Source organism: Sinohyriopsis cumingii, chromosome 4 (assembly GCF_028554795.1).
Source record: "Sinohyriopsis cumingii isolate HCF-2022 chromosome 4, ASM2855479v2, whole genome shotgun sequence".
Classification (NCBI taxonomy): Eukaryota; Metazoa; Mollusca; class Bivalvia; order Unionida; family Unionidae; genus Sinohyriopsis; species Sinohyriopsis cumingii.
Window position 1 is genome coordinate 22,833,946 of NC_142964.1, and position 16,831 is coordinate 22,850,776.

At 33.6% G+C, this 16,831-nt stretch overlaps 1 protein-coding gene across 1 annotated transcript in view; it reads left to right on the forward strand.

Annotated features, from left to right (window-relative positions):
* LOC149800806 (splicing factor Cactin-like) overlaps positions 1-16,520 on the forward strand; it is a 79,261-nt gene extending 62,741 nt beyond the window's left edge. The window contains exons 15-19 of the mRNA XM_089954798.1: positions 1,823-1,978; positions 3,612-3,695; positions 4,900-4,950; positions 8,499-8,561; positions 12,328-16,520. Of these exons, the coding sequence (XP_089810924.1) occupies positions 1,823-1,978; positions 3,612-3,695; positions 4,900-4,950; positions 8,499-8,561; positions 12,328-12,453 (480 nt within the window). The 3' untranslated portion in view covers positions 12,454-16,520. The remainder of the gene's footprint in view (positions 1-1,822; positions 1,979-3,611; positions 3,696-4,899; positions 4,951-8,498; positions 8,562-12,327) is intronic.
* Positions 16,521-16,831: the final 311 nt, after the last annotated feature.

A 16,831-nucleotide genomic window follows, 5' to 3' on the forward strand; every position in this document is an offset into this window, starting at 1 on the left:
TGAAATTGTGAAATGGAAATCTTGGTAGTTGTGAGCCTTTGTAATTAGCAGAACCCTAAGTTCTTTTCCTCATTTTTTACTTGTTTTTCTAGGGAAATAAATTATTTGTTAAATTTTACAAAGCTTGTTGTCGTCACTCTTTTCTTGTTGCGTTTTTTAAGAGCCTAAACACAACACCACACAACTTCATCAATTTTATTCTATCTGTACACCTAACTCAGTAAATTTTAAGGTCAGCACCAATAATTGTATCTCAAGGTACCTAGCTAGTTTTTAAAACTTCATGTGAAACAAATTAGATACTATTAGTCACATGTAATGACACTGACCTGAAAATTTACTGAGCTACAGATAGGATAAAATTTACAATGCTGTGTGGAACAAGCTATGATGGAAAACACTGTTTCAGACACAGACTATACACATCACTGACTACAAAAATGAAAAATTAAAACTCTCTCAAGAGCTACTGCAAAAAGACTGACAACTAGAAATGTATGATATCAGACGTGTTCTTCAGACATTTTCAAACACCTCCAAACAGTGCCAGTTGAATCAAAAATTGTAAACAAATGAATATTCCTGCACTTATCAATCAGTCTGCACGCTATTCCACAAGAAGATTTCCATGTAGTCTATTATTCATTGATAATAGCAACATTTGCCATATTTCCACGAAAAAAAATATTACTTCCCAAGAACATCATGAATTAGAAATCTCCTGTCACTAGACACATTAGTTAGAACTGTACGGTAGTCTGACCCAGTACCCATAGAACTTTTCCAAATTAGAACTGATGAAAGTTAAAGTTGTCCATATAAAGATATTAATTTTATACTTTTATTTTCATATGACACCTATTGATTAAATGTGATAATACAGTAATAATATCAAATGGTTTTATGTTTCTTTATTTTGTCATGCTTAGAACTTGTTTACCTAGGGTCAACAGGTTGCCCCATAGTCCAATACAGTAATAATATCAAATGGTTTTATGTTTCTTTATTTTCTCATGCTTAGAACTGGTTTACCTAGGGTCAACAGGTTGCCCCATAGTCCAGTACAGTAATAATATCAAATGGTTTTATGTTTCTTTATTTTCTCATGCATAGAACCTGTTTACCTAGGGTCAACAGGTTGCCCCATAGTCCAGTACAGTAATAATATCAAATGGTTTTATGTTTCTTTATTTTCTCATGCATAGAACTTGTTTACCTAGGGTCAACAGGTTGCCCCATAGTCCAATACAGTAATAATATCAAATGGTTTACCTAGGGTCAACAGGTTGCCCCATAGTCCAATACAGTAATAATATCAAATGGTTTACCTAGGGTCAACAGGTTGCCCCATAGTCCAATACAGTAATAATATCAAATGGTTTACCTAGGGTCAACAGGTTGCCCCATAGTCCAATACAGTAATAATATCAAATGGTTTACCTAGGGTCAGCAGGTTGCCCCATAGTCCTCATTAACATATTCATATTAATGCACAGTCCTGTATTTTGAACAACAGTAGCACATGGCTTGATAATCTCATGGCTCAAGACCAAGGTATTTTACTATTCTCTTTTTTTGGAAACAGTTGTGTTATTTTATCTTTTTTCTCTCATAATTTTTATATTAAAAAATTAAAATCTCACATAGAGCATCATCCTTTAATGAGCTTCTTGGATAAAAGTTATTTCACTGAGACCCACTTTATTTTTTATTCTTTATTTCAGCCACACACAAGTTTCTCTTTTCATGGAAAATTTTTCATTCTGTTAAGGTAATTTAAATATACTCTCCAATCTTAAACTTTTTTTTGTTTTCTGTACAGCTGGATGCAGAGACTGAGTTTGAGAAGAAGGCAAGAGAAGGGATGAATGATGATGAGGCACAGTTCAGTGTTGAGTTTCAGTTAGAGCATAATTCATTCCTCTGGTCTGACAAATATCGACCCAGAAAACCACGCTTTTTCAACAGGGTTCACACTGTAAGTTCGTACCATAAGAATACAATACTAAAGTCTCTATCTGTGTGTTACACACTTTGTCTTACCCTACTGTATGATTATGTAATATAAAGCACTCACCTTTACTGATCATTGCCATCTCATCTCTAACTGCATGGAAGGCTTCCAGGAAAAATGGTTTGAATCCCAAAACAGCAACAACAAATCTTTATCTGTGTGGAAAATATTCTGTCACTAAGAGAAAAAATTGATTTGAGCCCTATTTGTTGAGGGTTTTACTTGGTTTATTTCCTTCCAGATGCTTGGTAATAGGTAGTCTGCAGTATTGACATACTTTTCTGTACCAGAAATGACATCACTATACCAGGTATCTTAATTAAAAATTTAAAAAACTTATTTTTTTTTAAAAATTACTAATGATTTGGGAATTTTTTTGTTGAGACAAATTTTATTGTCTCACCTTCTCTGGAGAAAAATGTGAGACATTATGGGCATTATATAAACTGGTTATGTAACTCAGCATTTAATATTTTTTACAAGCTCATATATTTTTTAAATGACTCCAGAAAAGGTGATACACTGTGTTCTGCAGAACCCTTCTTTAAATTGGCAGCAGTAAAATCATGATTAAATAAATGATGCAATTCCTCCATACAAGACATGAAGAAGTCCTCCATACAAGACATGATCATAATATCAGTAAGAAGTTCTGATCATGTGTTTGTGGCTAAAAATGGGCACCTAGCGTTATGCCAGGGAGACAGAACTGCATAGCTTAGTAGTCAATCTGTCATTAACATTTATTTCCCTTAATTGGATTTTCACATCAGGGTTAGAAGTTATGTGTAATCTGTCATCCAAAAGTATGTTTCAATGCTGTAATGACTGATTGCAGCACGCTCATACTATAGAAACATTTGTGTACAAAGTGAACATGCACAGACAATCACTATGAATGATACATAACAATAACATGATACATAACAATAATGATACATAACAAAAACTGGTAGCCATCCAGTATTTTTTTAAATTTAAAACTCAGAATTATTTTGTACTAGTTTGCTTATTAAAGTATTAATGTGATGGAAATATTTTTAATATAAACAAATGCAAGTCATGCGGGGGTTTTTCTGGATTTTTTCAAGTGGCATAGGAAAGCTGCCACATTTTCATTATCAAACATGCCTATCAGATGTAATCTTTAACCTTTTGTCTCAGTTTGTTTAGCTCACCTGCCCATAAGGCTAATGGTATTAGGGTTTTTTTTAATAATTTTTTAAACATTTCTATTCAATACAGACACAGAAAAATCTGCTGAACTTGATTATTGTAAATCAACAATAAATGTAATGGCCACCTACTTAGTAAGAAGTATATTTCATCAAGATTATTTAATTAAGTATTAACCTTCAGTCAGTTTACTGAATTTTAATAAGACAAGATATTAAAATAGTATGATTTACGGTATCCGGATTTATTTGAAGTTGTTCATGTTGGCTTAAATTTGTTACACAGAAGGATTTTGAGTATAAATTGCTTTGGTTTCCCTCTTCATTTGAAATATGTCTTAGAATTGTCTAATTAAGACAGTTTATATCAGGTGTTTTACATGAAATTAGGTATAACCTAATCATTTCTTCATTTCTTGCAGGGATTTGAGTGGAACAAGTATAATCAAACTCATTATGACATAGACAATCCACCTCCTAAAATTGTCCAGGGTTACAAGTTTAATGTAAGTTGTTTCTTTACGTTGATCATTTGGTATTATAATTATATCATTCATTTTGGTCTTGCCAGCCATAAGTGTTACACAAATTTAGACAAGACACTAACTTTACTGTTGTCAGGTCTCCACTGCTGCATGCCCTTTTTAGGATAAATAATTTTTTTTGTTTCCATACAGTAACTCTCAGATTTATTAATGGATTTATAAAAGATATGGTGTGCAGGTAGACTTTGATGAGGCCTTGACTGAGTTCAGTTTTTAGCATTCAGTGTCATTGATTGGCCGAGCTATAACACTTGATTGTTGGACACACCCAGACTTTGTATTGCTATGAATACGTCTAAGTCTCTTTCAAAGTCAGACTTATTCATCTTGCATCAGAAAGATATGAGGATGTTTCACATACACAGCCATGCCTCAGTTGGCCATTACTGCACTCTATTTTTTTATAGCAATAATGGATTCTAGCTTTTAACAAAGACTATTATAGGAGACTAAAACACACTTGAGTAATTTGTCAGATTAGAAAATTTTCAGTGTAATTATACATAATGTATCTACCTGCTTAGAGGGTCAAGTTCAACTGCATTCGATGTAATTATAGTTAATGTATCTACCTGCTTAGAGGGTCAAGTTCAGCTGCATTCAATGTAATTATACTTAATATATCTACCTGCTTAGAGGGTCAAGTTCAGCAGCATTCAATGTAATTATACTTAATGTTTCTACCTGCTTAGAGGGTCAAGTTCAGCTGCAACCTGCACAGATCCAGATTTGCCACCACAAAATGTGATGGAAGATCTGTATCTATGCAGTTTGTTAGGAATAATCAGTTGATCAACCCCCAAAAACCCTGATCTGCTAGCAAGTTTTGCATTGGCAGATCTGGGTTTATATTGTTTGCAGTTTGACTCAACTTAACAATCAGTATATACAGCATATAGCGTATTTTCCTATGCATATATTACATAAAGGTATTTCAGATTGTTTGTATATAGCATTTCATGGTGTACCAAATTTCATGTATTTTTTGGTTGCTGAAAGTCATAAATTTAAAGGTTGAACAGACATTGATTCTTGTGTAGAAACAATAGGTTGACTTGCCCATTTGATGAAATTCAGTACCACTAATAATGTCTTATGAACATAAAAAAACACAAAAATGTATATCCATGAAAATAATTCCCTGTATTTTTTTATATGATTGTAGATTTTCTACCCAGATCTCATTGACAAGACCAAAACTCCAGAGTATACTGTGGTAAGTCACTTATTTCTGTCCTTTGGTGTCACTGAAAGTACGATTTCTACATTTGAACATATATGTCATGAAATGTGATATGTAACTGATAATAGTAATAGCAGAGATAGACCTTTAGTTTAGCCAGTCATCTGGTTATACAGAATGTTTGGTTCTTTGTAAACTGCATGGGTGAGTGTTTTAGGCTAAAAGGCTTATGGGTATGTACCTGAACCCATCATGCATTTATCAACAAGTGCTATTCTGAGCTTCTTTAAAACCACAGAACCTGTTTCAAACAAACATGGCAGACAGCGTGATGGCTTGTACAGATAATGCCAGTCCATGATCCAATATGGCCACAATTACTGAAGATAGAAAAACCTTTAAATATATTCTTCTTTTCTTATTTTACGTGTTTAAGCTCTAATAAACAGTAACAAAAGAACGAGTGAAAACAACAAGCTTTGAAAATTTTAACAAATAATTTATTTCCCTGGAGAAACACTGTAAAAAATGAAAAAATAAGAACTTACAGTTTTAAGAATCAAATCCAAAAATAATCCAACAGTAATCCACAAATTAAATTTTAGAAGTCTTAATGAAATGTCCTAATGAATTCAAGTTTGAGTCCCATTGAAAAATCCAAAATGGAAGTCGATGTCGTACACTGTAGCTTTTATGGTGCTGTTGCATCTACAGTTCTTTGTAATTCCACAGACAATAATATTCCGGTGTTTGAATTTCTAATAAAATTTAAATAAATGTCTTTGTCCAAGAATTATGTATGAGCAATCAGATATTTCCAGGAAAAAGAATTATCTCTTAGAATCCAAATAATTTGAATAAAAATTAAAATACAAGTCCAACTGTTCACAAACACACACTTACCAGTGTAAAAGCTCAACTCCCTAATTTCTCTATAAGCAAAGGTTATACAGAAACTTGTAATAGCAAAACAGATTCCTGGATAAGGGTCACATGATCACATTCTAGAATGAGTTAGAAGGTACAAGTCTAATGGCACATAGCCCAGTTACAGCCTCGATTTCACTATTATCATCCACACATTAAAAATGAATTTTGAAAAAAAAGTTCTTTCCTTGATTCTCAGTCAAGGCCAGGAACTAGGTCAGCATAAGATACAAAGTTTGGTGTTTACAATTAACAGGCCAAACTAATTTTCTGGAAAATATCAGATTCCTTGTAAACAAAATTACATTACTTTGACATATAATGAAATTAAGAATAAAAAGAGTTTAAAAAATTACAAACAATTAAATTAAATCAAATATAAATTAAATCAAATATGCATAACACTTTAAAACTGTTTAACAAAATTAGACCAAATTTTAAAAAAGGCATCATAGCATACAGGGCTTTCAGATTTGTAATGCAGATTGAGTCCTATCAAGTATGACTACTATTATTATAAACACAAAGCCTTAAACAACTTCTTGACAAAAATCAGTCAACAGAATTTGATCACATATGAAAGAAAGCAGTCCTGCAATGGGGAGTTTTAAGTTTGTACAAATGATGCTGAGTTGCCACCAAATTTAACAGAAAGCATCTTGGCATCACAGCTTTCAGTTTCATGCAAATGATGCTAATCCACTGTCAGATATAGCCACCATTGCTAAATTTAAAAAAATCTTTTAACAATTTATATTAAGAAATTGCTGAAGAAAATTTGACCAACTTTGACAGAAAGTACCCTGATAGAAGGTTTTCAGATTTGTACAAATGATGCCAATTGCCAGTTCTGCCATCAAATATGGATGAAGATGGATGAAGATGCCAAAATGTATAAACCTTGAAACATTTATTTTTTAACATATGCAATCAGCAACATTAATTTATTTAGAAAACATCCTTCTGACTCACATATCTTGCACAACTTCCCTTGCATTTGGCTGTGAGGCAGAGTTCAGCCAGGTGAGCAATTTTAGCCCACTCATGCCTCTTGTTTCCTTCATGGAACTAACTCTTACTGTATGAATCAGGATTACTTTAACAAGTTCTTTGGTCGAGACCTATGTATGGTGTGTTCTCCACCAGTGAAAGTCTCAAATATGGTCAACTTTTGTTTAAACAAAATGAATGCCATGTACAAGAAACTGTTGGAAATTTTGACAGAATTATTGTTGGATGCCTAAAATTTTGTATGACTATGACTTTCATGACATCATGACACAATTATATGCAAGTAAAATATGAGGTGGAATTAATATCACTAATGGTATGTGATAAATGCCAGTTGCATTTTATCTTTGGTAAACTAAATATAATTCCAATTGTTATGAATTGACCAAATTTTCTGTAATCTGATTGGATATAAATGGTCACTTGATACTGATCAAGAATATCCGTAAATTCTGTGGACTACCTTTAGTTCCAAGTTTCCAGGTAATTTTATGTGAAGCTTTATCTATACTAACGTCTTACACCATACTAATAGCAACAACATACCTCACCCACCCACCTTTGTGATGTCAGACCAGAAAGTGTAACCCCAATTAAAATCGTCGAACAGAAATTTAAACTGTGCAGTTACAAAGTCATTCCTTCATTTCAACACTCAGCCCTTCTGCCAAAGAAAGCATATGGCAGGCTTTACAAGCCAATCTTGAGAAATTAGTGTATTTTACTTCATATATGTTTCACTGGCTTTTATTGAAGATCAGGGTCATATGTCGAGCAGGGGATCTCACAAAAAATGGACACAATTTTGCTTTTGAAAGATCAAAATGCATAGAAAGCAACAACAAGGAATGCTATAACAACATGCGCTATATGCACACTTAATGTTAGAGAAAGAAGTACTAGCCTGGTTAAAACGGCATCAACCAACTTTTTATATATTAAAATAATGCTCATAACAATATATCACTGGCATGACCCACTCTGACACTCTACCCTATATTACTATATAAGGAATTGACATTTCTTTGCTAGCAAAGATCAGGCTATTATATGCTAATGAAAGAAAACTGAGATCTTCCTAAATGTGATTGTTTGGTTGATGAAATCTGCTGATCTGATCATAGTAAATTGGAATTATAAGGATTAAATCATGATGGTTGGGTATTTATTAATAGGTAAATTTTACCTAATCACTCACAAAGTTAATATACTTTAATATTGTAATATTTACTTTGTGAGTGATTAGGTTGTTGTTGATGTTGTTGTTGTAGGGTTTAATGCCATTTTTCAGCACAAGATAGGCTATAAATGGCGGCCAGTATCAGTGATGGAGAAAGAACCTGGAAAAACCCTGGAAAGTACCACCAACTCACGATAAGCTACTGGCAAGCTTTCTCACGTAGCCACATTGACTTAGCCCAAGACTCGAACAGTGAGCGCTTTACACCACTTGGCCACTAGTGATTAGACCCAAGTGATTAGATAACATTTACACATTGATAAATACCCAACCATGATCATTTAATGCTGTAATAAAATAAGCTAAAAAACTAGAAGGTATTAAAACTTATGTCATTTGAAATAATGTCATGAAATAGTCATTTTCTGCCATGCAATGCTAAGTTGGTTCATACCTTTTGCAGACACCATTAGAAGACAACAAAGACTTTGGTGTGTTAAGGTTCCATGCAGGACCACCTTATGAGGTGAGTATCTTTGGTCAAAATATTAAGACGGAATTGCCCCACTTGAAAGTGTTTTTGTATTCATGACTTAAAACATAGCTGAAGAGTAAAGTGGTAACAGGCTAATGTCAAAGATTCCATAGTCAATATTTGTTGTTGTTTATGTGTAAGATGTTGCCCAGCCATATTTGAAAAATTTCCCTGGATCCTTTGCTTTCAGGAAAATCATATATGCTCACTTATAAATCAAGTCCAACTAAAAACTGCATAGACCCAGAACTCCCATCACATAAGGTACCTGCAGATCTGGGTCTTTGCAGTTTGTAAGAAGTTATCATTAGAACAAATAATGTAGACTTTGATCTGTCATTTTATTATGAAATGGCAGATTAAGGTCTGCAGTTGGACACAACTTACAAGCGATTATATCGTTTAGGTAATTGTGTCCAATTAAGGCATGGGAAGTAAGGTTTAAACAGAACAAGTAGTTGCCACTAACCAGTCAAGATCTGTACTCAGTAAAATCTGGTCCAAATCTGGTGATCATCAAATGAAAGATTAGGATGCTATAGTGTTCGAAATACAATGGATTGCCTGGCAATTTTAAGTCAGTCAAGGGCTGTAACTCTAAAATGTAATGAAAATCTAGCCATTATCAATTTCATCCAAGACATTACACAGGGGAATTTTGATAGCAAACGTAGTTGGAATTAAGCACACTATATATGAATGTTCAGAAGTTAGTGAGATGCTTAAGTTGTTCATGGGCCATGACGCTAAAATATCAAAGTCTGATCATTGTAGAACCAATTTGATTTTATTTAAATAGCAAATGTGAATGCAAGAATGCTCACATTTCACTGTAATGAGCTTTCCAAGTGTTTCAAGAACCATAACTCTGCAAGGGTACAATCAGAACCTACTCATCTTTAAAGTTGTCCTGGATCTTGCAGAGCAAAAGCTTTATCGCACATTTGATTAGAATTAAACATAAAGTGTGTTGCTAGCATTAATCTAGGCCATAAAATGTAATCATCATCAAACCCGTCGGAAATTATTTTGAAATAAGGCATCCAGTCAGTTTGGTCAAAATTAATGAAGGCGAATGTTAGAGTGTTCAACTGTTGCTTACGCCAAGTCAGTCAAGGACCATAGCTCTCAAAAATATGGTTGTCGTTGAATTAATATTAACTCCTGTTAAGATGAAACTTCACTGCAAATCTGATCTAAATTGATCATAAAAGTGTAAATGTTATCATTGTTCACCAGCAATGTTTTCCAGTCACTAGACATGGTAATATTGATTATGGTATTAACTCGTTAAGAGAAAGAAAGGCTTAGGGTGTGTGCCTTATGACTAATTACCAGATACAGTGTTGGACTATCATAGCCAAACAACCTGTTTTCTCTCAATTTTGAAATATTCTACACCATAACCAGTATAAACAGGCTTTTAAACAAAATTGTGAAGAATGTAAATGATGTTCCAATATTAACCAAATTAGACAATTTTGTGCATACATCTGCCATGATCCCAGAAATAAAACTACCCCTCCCATAGTTTTTTTTCCCTCTCTGTCTCCAATACATGACTGTGATACTTATATATTGCCTACCCTTCATTGGCAAGAAAATTGATTGTAAATGATTTAGTGAAATGTCAACACAAGTGGTTTTTTGTTGTTATAGTCCCCCCTCAATAAAATAAAATGTTACATCTAACATGCATGGTACCTACTGGTACATATTCAAAGGAATTAAATCAGGGTTGGTAACCCCCCTCTCCACCCTCAAAAAAACTATAAGAAACAGACTGTTAACTTTAGTAACCTGCACCTGCTGGATAACTATTGAAACAAAGTGTTTACAAAGAAACAAAGCCTGGTCCACTCTGAAACTAGCAGGTGTCAAGTTCTTGTGCAGGCAGCAGTTTTAAACACTGAACAGGACCTGAAACCACCCATCCATCCTCAACCCCAATTAGTTTAAAAAATGCCTAAATGTTTTCTACCCATTATCTTTGAAAATACCATTATTTGAATAAGCATTTAAGATTTGCAGTCACATAAATTAATTCACACAATTATGGTGGGTGTTTCTCTACATTATACTTTTTCAAATATTTTTTATCATGGAACTTTTTGTGAAAATTAAGCAATTAATTAAACTGAACTTCATATCTGTAAAGTGATAGTGATGGAGGTTGGTGGCATTTATGATATTCAAAAGGTTAGTAAAATGAAAGACCAAACAGAAATCAAACACATTTATAAAATTCCTTCAGGTAGTTCAAACTTGTTTTGTCCTTTTGGTTCATCTTTTTGGTGGACAATCTGCAGTTTGAACTATCAGCCACTAGTAATTTGTAAAGTTATGTTCATTGTAGCTTACACTGCCTAGCTTGTGGTTTATGTTTACTTCAGTACAACAGTGTATCTCTTTTACTGAACATTGTAACATTTGCCCATACTATTTAGCCCATACTATTTACTTTTTTTTAAAAGGTTATGTGGAAAATAATACACTGTATATATATTTCCTAAGAGGCAGACACAGTGTATGTTTTATAGATCATTTGCGAATGATCCTCTTGTTGTAATAAACTAGTTAAGTAAAGACCTCCTTTTTTTGAAAGTTAATATTACTTCTTGCAGAAAGATCAACTAGTAAATGTTCTTAAATCTACTTTTGGCTTCTGAGGTTAATACAAGTTGTATTTTAGGATGAATGCGTGTATTTATGTGTGAAGAAATTCACTACAAATAGAACCTACTTTATGTTTTTTAATTTCCCCCACATGACTGGTATTTTCATAAAATATTGATATAAAACATTAAATCCAGTTGTTATATTTTATTTGGAAGCAACAATAATCTACATATATCCCTATTAGTTCTTTGCATCCTTTAGATGATAAAAATTGGCAGTGCTCGATAATGTTCAGGCACGTTAAACAATAAAATGCCACAGTCACAGTTTTCATTTGCATTTTTCTGAATCCCATCTGGTTCCTCACCAGAAAATTTAGCCATAGGTAAGTTAAAATTCAGAAGTGGTGAAGAATGTGAGAAAGAAATGAATAAGATTGCTTAAAATTTCTGCTTTGTTCTTTCTTCTGAATATTTTGACCACTGTGCTAGTAGGAACAGAATAAAAAAGCAGTCAGAACAGTAGTTGTGTTCTTTACATTCACTGGAGGCTTGCTACAAAAACAGTGCAACAAAATGCCAGGACTACGCAGACAATAAAACTCTATGTGTGTGAAATTTGCTAACTGAAGACATGATTAATGATTATGAGGCATGGCATTTGGTTTCTTCACAGATTTACAGGGTTTTTTTTCTGATCTGATTATGATTATCTTTTTTTACTTTCATTATTTTGCTGTTTGGAGGGATTTTTTGGCAAACTACTGACCTTGCAACATTTATGTTATGATCCATATGTACCTTTGATCAGATATGACAAGGTAGTTGCTAATTAGATTGTGCTTATTTACAACCAGAATTGTATTTTGCTACAAAAACCTATACATATATAGTCGTCTTTCACAACCAAGAAAAATCAGCATTTAAAAGGTAAGACAGGAGATAGCTAGCTAGCTTTTTCCATCTTTCCTTGTATCTTTGTATGCATGTTTGTCTGTCTGTGAATGTGTGTATACAGTCATAAGATTATCCCAGAACATCATCCATGATGGTAAATTTTGCAGTAAATTGAAGATGGCAGGTGATGTCAGGCTGTTAACAAGACATTTTGATTGAAACATTTTTGCTCTTTTTTACAGGATATAGCTTTCAAGGTTGTGAACAGAGAATGGGAGTTTTCATACAAGCGAGGATTCAGATGTCAGTTTGCTAACAATATATTTCAACTATGGTTCCACTTCAAGCGCTATAGATACCGCCGATAGTGCAGGTTGATAAGATGTGATGGACTTGTGTATTCTCATAAATGTTAGACAAAAGCTGGGAATGATGAAAAGCTTTCCAGTGCCAGCAGTGCTTGCATTGCCAAACAAATGATCAAGTGTATGACATTCCTTTCTGTTGGTTATTAAAGAAACAGTAGCAGTCGAGTTACTGTTAACTTATAAATTCAATGTTATGTATGACTGTAAATGTAAAATAATAGAGAAAAAGGAAAATAAGTCCAGATCACATGGTGATGCCATTTTATTTCTGTAGTACACCTTGGTGAAGAGCTCGAAAACTGAGTGAATCCTTACACACAAGTTTGATAGAAATATTGTAAGTGAGATAACCCATTCTGGACCAAACCTTAAGTGGCAAATTCCACTCAATTCCTAACATCAGATTTCTAGGACATAATTTGTGATTACACTGAATGAGCTAAATCTTATGAGCAAGTCAGTGTAAATAATTCGATGTTTATATATCACATTCACTTCTACTTACTGCTGTTGAAATGCTAAGATCATTTATTTTGGATGACAGTTGTTCTAGGGTTTAACGCCATTTTTCAGCACAAGATAGGCTATACATGGCGGCCAGTATAACTGGTGGAGGAAGAACCCTGGAAAACCCAGGGAAGAACCACTGAGCCATGAGAAGCTACTGGCAGGCTTTCCCATATACCCATACTAGCCGAGCCTTGGACTCGAATCCACGCAGACAGAGGTGTGATGGCAGTGATCCAGAACGGTGAGCGCTTTAGACCACTTGGCCGCTCGGGGCCCCCTTGGATGACAGTCAGTGCTGATCTAGGTACTAATGTACATGCTTATAAGTAAAGTCCAGCTGCAGGCAACAGATCCCCAGATCTGACATCACATACAAACAACATAAACCCTGGCAGATCAGGGTTTGGTCTACTGATTACTGCTAACAAACTGCATAGATCCAGATCTAATGGTACATATTGCACTGGCAGATCAGGGTTTGGTCTACTGTTTACTGCTAGCAGACTGCATGGATCCAGATCTACTGGCACATTATACAACAGCAGATCTGGATATTTGAAGTTTGGACTCTACTTAAAAGTGAGTATATACGATAGAAAATATAAAAAGCACCCAAGCATGCAGACCCTTTAAAAAAAATCTCTACGTAAAAGTAGGAGAGCCATTACTTGGGTAGATGATACCTTATGCTCAGTAGTTTGCATAATTAAACATTTTAGAAAATAAGAGTAAAGAACATTAATCAGTATTTTCCTTTTTTGCTGTTAACATAAATATAACAACAACACATTGTAAATTCTGCATATGAGTACATAGGCAGGTACTTGGCCATAATTTCAAATTAGAGATGGTTTAACCCCAGGCAACAAAAGACTTTTAGAGCACTTAAATGCTTGGAAAAAACACAATTTTAAGGCAGTAAAAATGTTAAGTTTAAAATTCTGTAAGTACCTCCACCTGCTTCCATAGAATAAAGTATTCAAAGGATTCAAATTTTTCATTTATGAACATTTTTGAGTATTGTTGCTTTGAATTTCAAAGTTAAAAGGTAAATGGTCAAAATCACAATGATTGTAAGAATGAAAATGGTTTTTAGATACTATTTTTAGTTCATTATCAAATTTTGTGGATGGTTGACATTGAGACAAGGGAAAAATGATTTCCACAACACTACTTGTATTCAGTACCACATGCTTTGATGAAACTTTGTGGATGTAATACATAGCAGAAATTTCACATATAAACTGTGAGCTACTGTCAGAAGAATACTGATGCATTCAGTGTTGTACTATGGCTGAACTGCCAGGTGGACAAATTATGTGCCTTTTTTCCCCTTCGGTTATCAAAATATATACGGGCATTTGTTAAAGTTGGGTGATGTTGGCAGTTGTAGATCAGAGATGTCTGATGGGCTTGCTCAACAAGTTGCACTGTATATATTTATATATCCATTTGTATGCATATCTGTGTTTATTTGTATATATTTTTCTATACAGATTTTTTTAAAATGTTCTTTGGGTATGTAAATAATAATAATAAAAAAATATTGTTGGCTTACATTGAAACAAGGAAGTTTAAAGTTCAGATGTTGAACTCAGAGGTACAGCAAGAGAAATGGTTTCCACAAAGCTCTACTCCTGTACCATAGACCATCACCAACGTTATTTGACTGGAAGAAAGAAGAAATATAGTTTCTTCCAAATAACTTGAGTTTTGTGTCCTTTATTGTGAACACTGTTTACACTCGTCAGCTGACCAACAAGAAATCATACTATTCTCATCACAACCCAGTTTTGATTACTTTCATTTTCACACTAATTTCCATAGTTGCATGTTCATTAGGGGCCCCAGTTGGATGAATGTTCTAAATCACTTACATTTACCAATCACTGCTATCTCATCTCTGACTTTTGGTTCAAGTCTCAGGCTTGGCCATTGTGGGTAATGAGAAAGCTGCCAGTAGCTTCTTGTGGGTCAATGGTTCTGGGGTTTTTCCCAAGTTCTTCCTCCACCAATTATACTGGCTGCCATGTCTATATTTTGTTCTGAGAAATGGCATTAAACTCCAATGCAGCATTTTCTTTGTTGGGTGAACACAACAAATTTTAGAATAAAACTATAGAACATTCCTGACTTTTCTGCTGCATTTACTCCAGCATGCTTGCAATCCTTCCAATCTATCCAAGCTCTACTGCTATAACACGCCCCATCACATTGCTCCATCACCAGGTCAAATACTATATGATGGAGTGATTGGCCCTAACAGGATTCCATAATAACATTATAACTTTGTTATGCATTCTGCATTATAGTTTCTATAATACTTCTCAAAGTTATACTAATTTTTTATCAATGCTAGACAAATCTCAAAACTCAAAATCACACATCAATGCAAGGAAAATGCAGACTTTGCTACTAACACCAGAACACCTGTAATTCTAACACATACTGTGTTGTAATTGCTGATATTACTGACCATAGAAAGAGCTAGTATCATTTAGTGTTGTCAGGTAACATTAGTAACATTGACATAGTAAACTGGTACTGTGTTGCTTTTAGTACCTGATGATCCAACCAGTCAAAGAGAGGATTCTTTTAACGGCATGACAGGCTTATAATGTGCCTTTTACAACAGTTTTATTTCTGTTTTAAAAGGTAAAATATTATTCCTATATTCAAGTCCATATACCAGGCAGACATCTGAATGTGAATAGTGTACAGTCAAGTACATGTCCTTAAATGCTTTTTTATTGATTTATTTTTTTATTGTAAACTGACTAATTATATTTTAAAAAATAACACGAATTGTACGACATACGCAGGGTATGATAAATTACATAAATTATACCACATTACTTCAGAGTGGGTGATAAATTCCATAAATCATACCACACTACTACATGATGGGTGCTAAACTACATAAATCATACCACATTATTACACAGTGGGTGATAAATTACATAAATCATACCACATTACTACATGATGGGTGCTAAACTACATGAATCTTATTACTACACAATGGGTGATGGGTGATAAATTACATAAATCATACCATATTGCAACACAATTGATGATAATTTACTTGAATCTTATCACATGACTACACAAGCAGTGATAAATTACATGAATCTTATTACTACAATGGGTGATGGGTGATAAATTACATAAATCATACCATATTGCAACACAATGAATGATAATTTACTTGAATCTTATCACATGACTATACAAGGAGTGATAAATGAGTATTCACATTTATGGCCAGCAATATCTGTCATGCATTGTGCAACATAATGAGAGGAAAAAATGGGGACTTTGGGGTTTAGGAATGCAGATTAAAATGGTGGGCAAGGTTGTCAAGTTAAATGTATATTTATCTTTGTACATGGCAGATTTTAAAAAAATCTAAGAATATGATTCTACCCATTGTTCATTTCTGTTTAGTTAATGGATAAAATATGTCAAAATGTAAAGAAATGTTAAGATTTAGGGATGCTATTTGTCATGAAAAAATGTACTTTGGATATAAAAATAAATGGATTGAAATTCAGTGACTGGAGCTTTGTTTTTTGTTGTCTTGTACATTGTCAGAAATTGAATCTTGTATAATTCATGTATGTGTTCAAAATTAAACCATGTATAATTCATGTATGTGTTCAAAATTAAACTATATATAATTCATGTATGTGTTCAAAATTAAACCATGTATAATTCATGTATGCATTTTGCTATGGAATTTTTGGTATTTGCATCTGACTTGAGTAGATTTTAGAGGAAAATACATACATTCCTTGTCTATATTTTGTGGTAAAACTAGAGCTATTAGAGATAGGTGCATTGCAAAGGACCCAGTTTATCATATAGT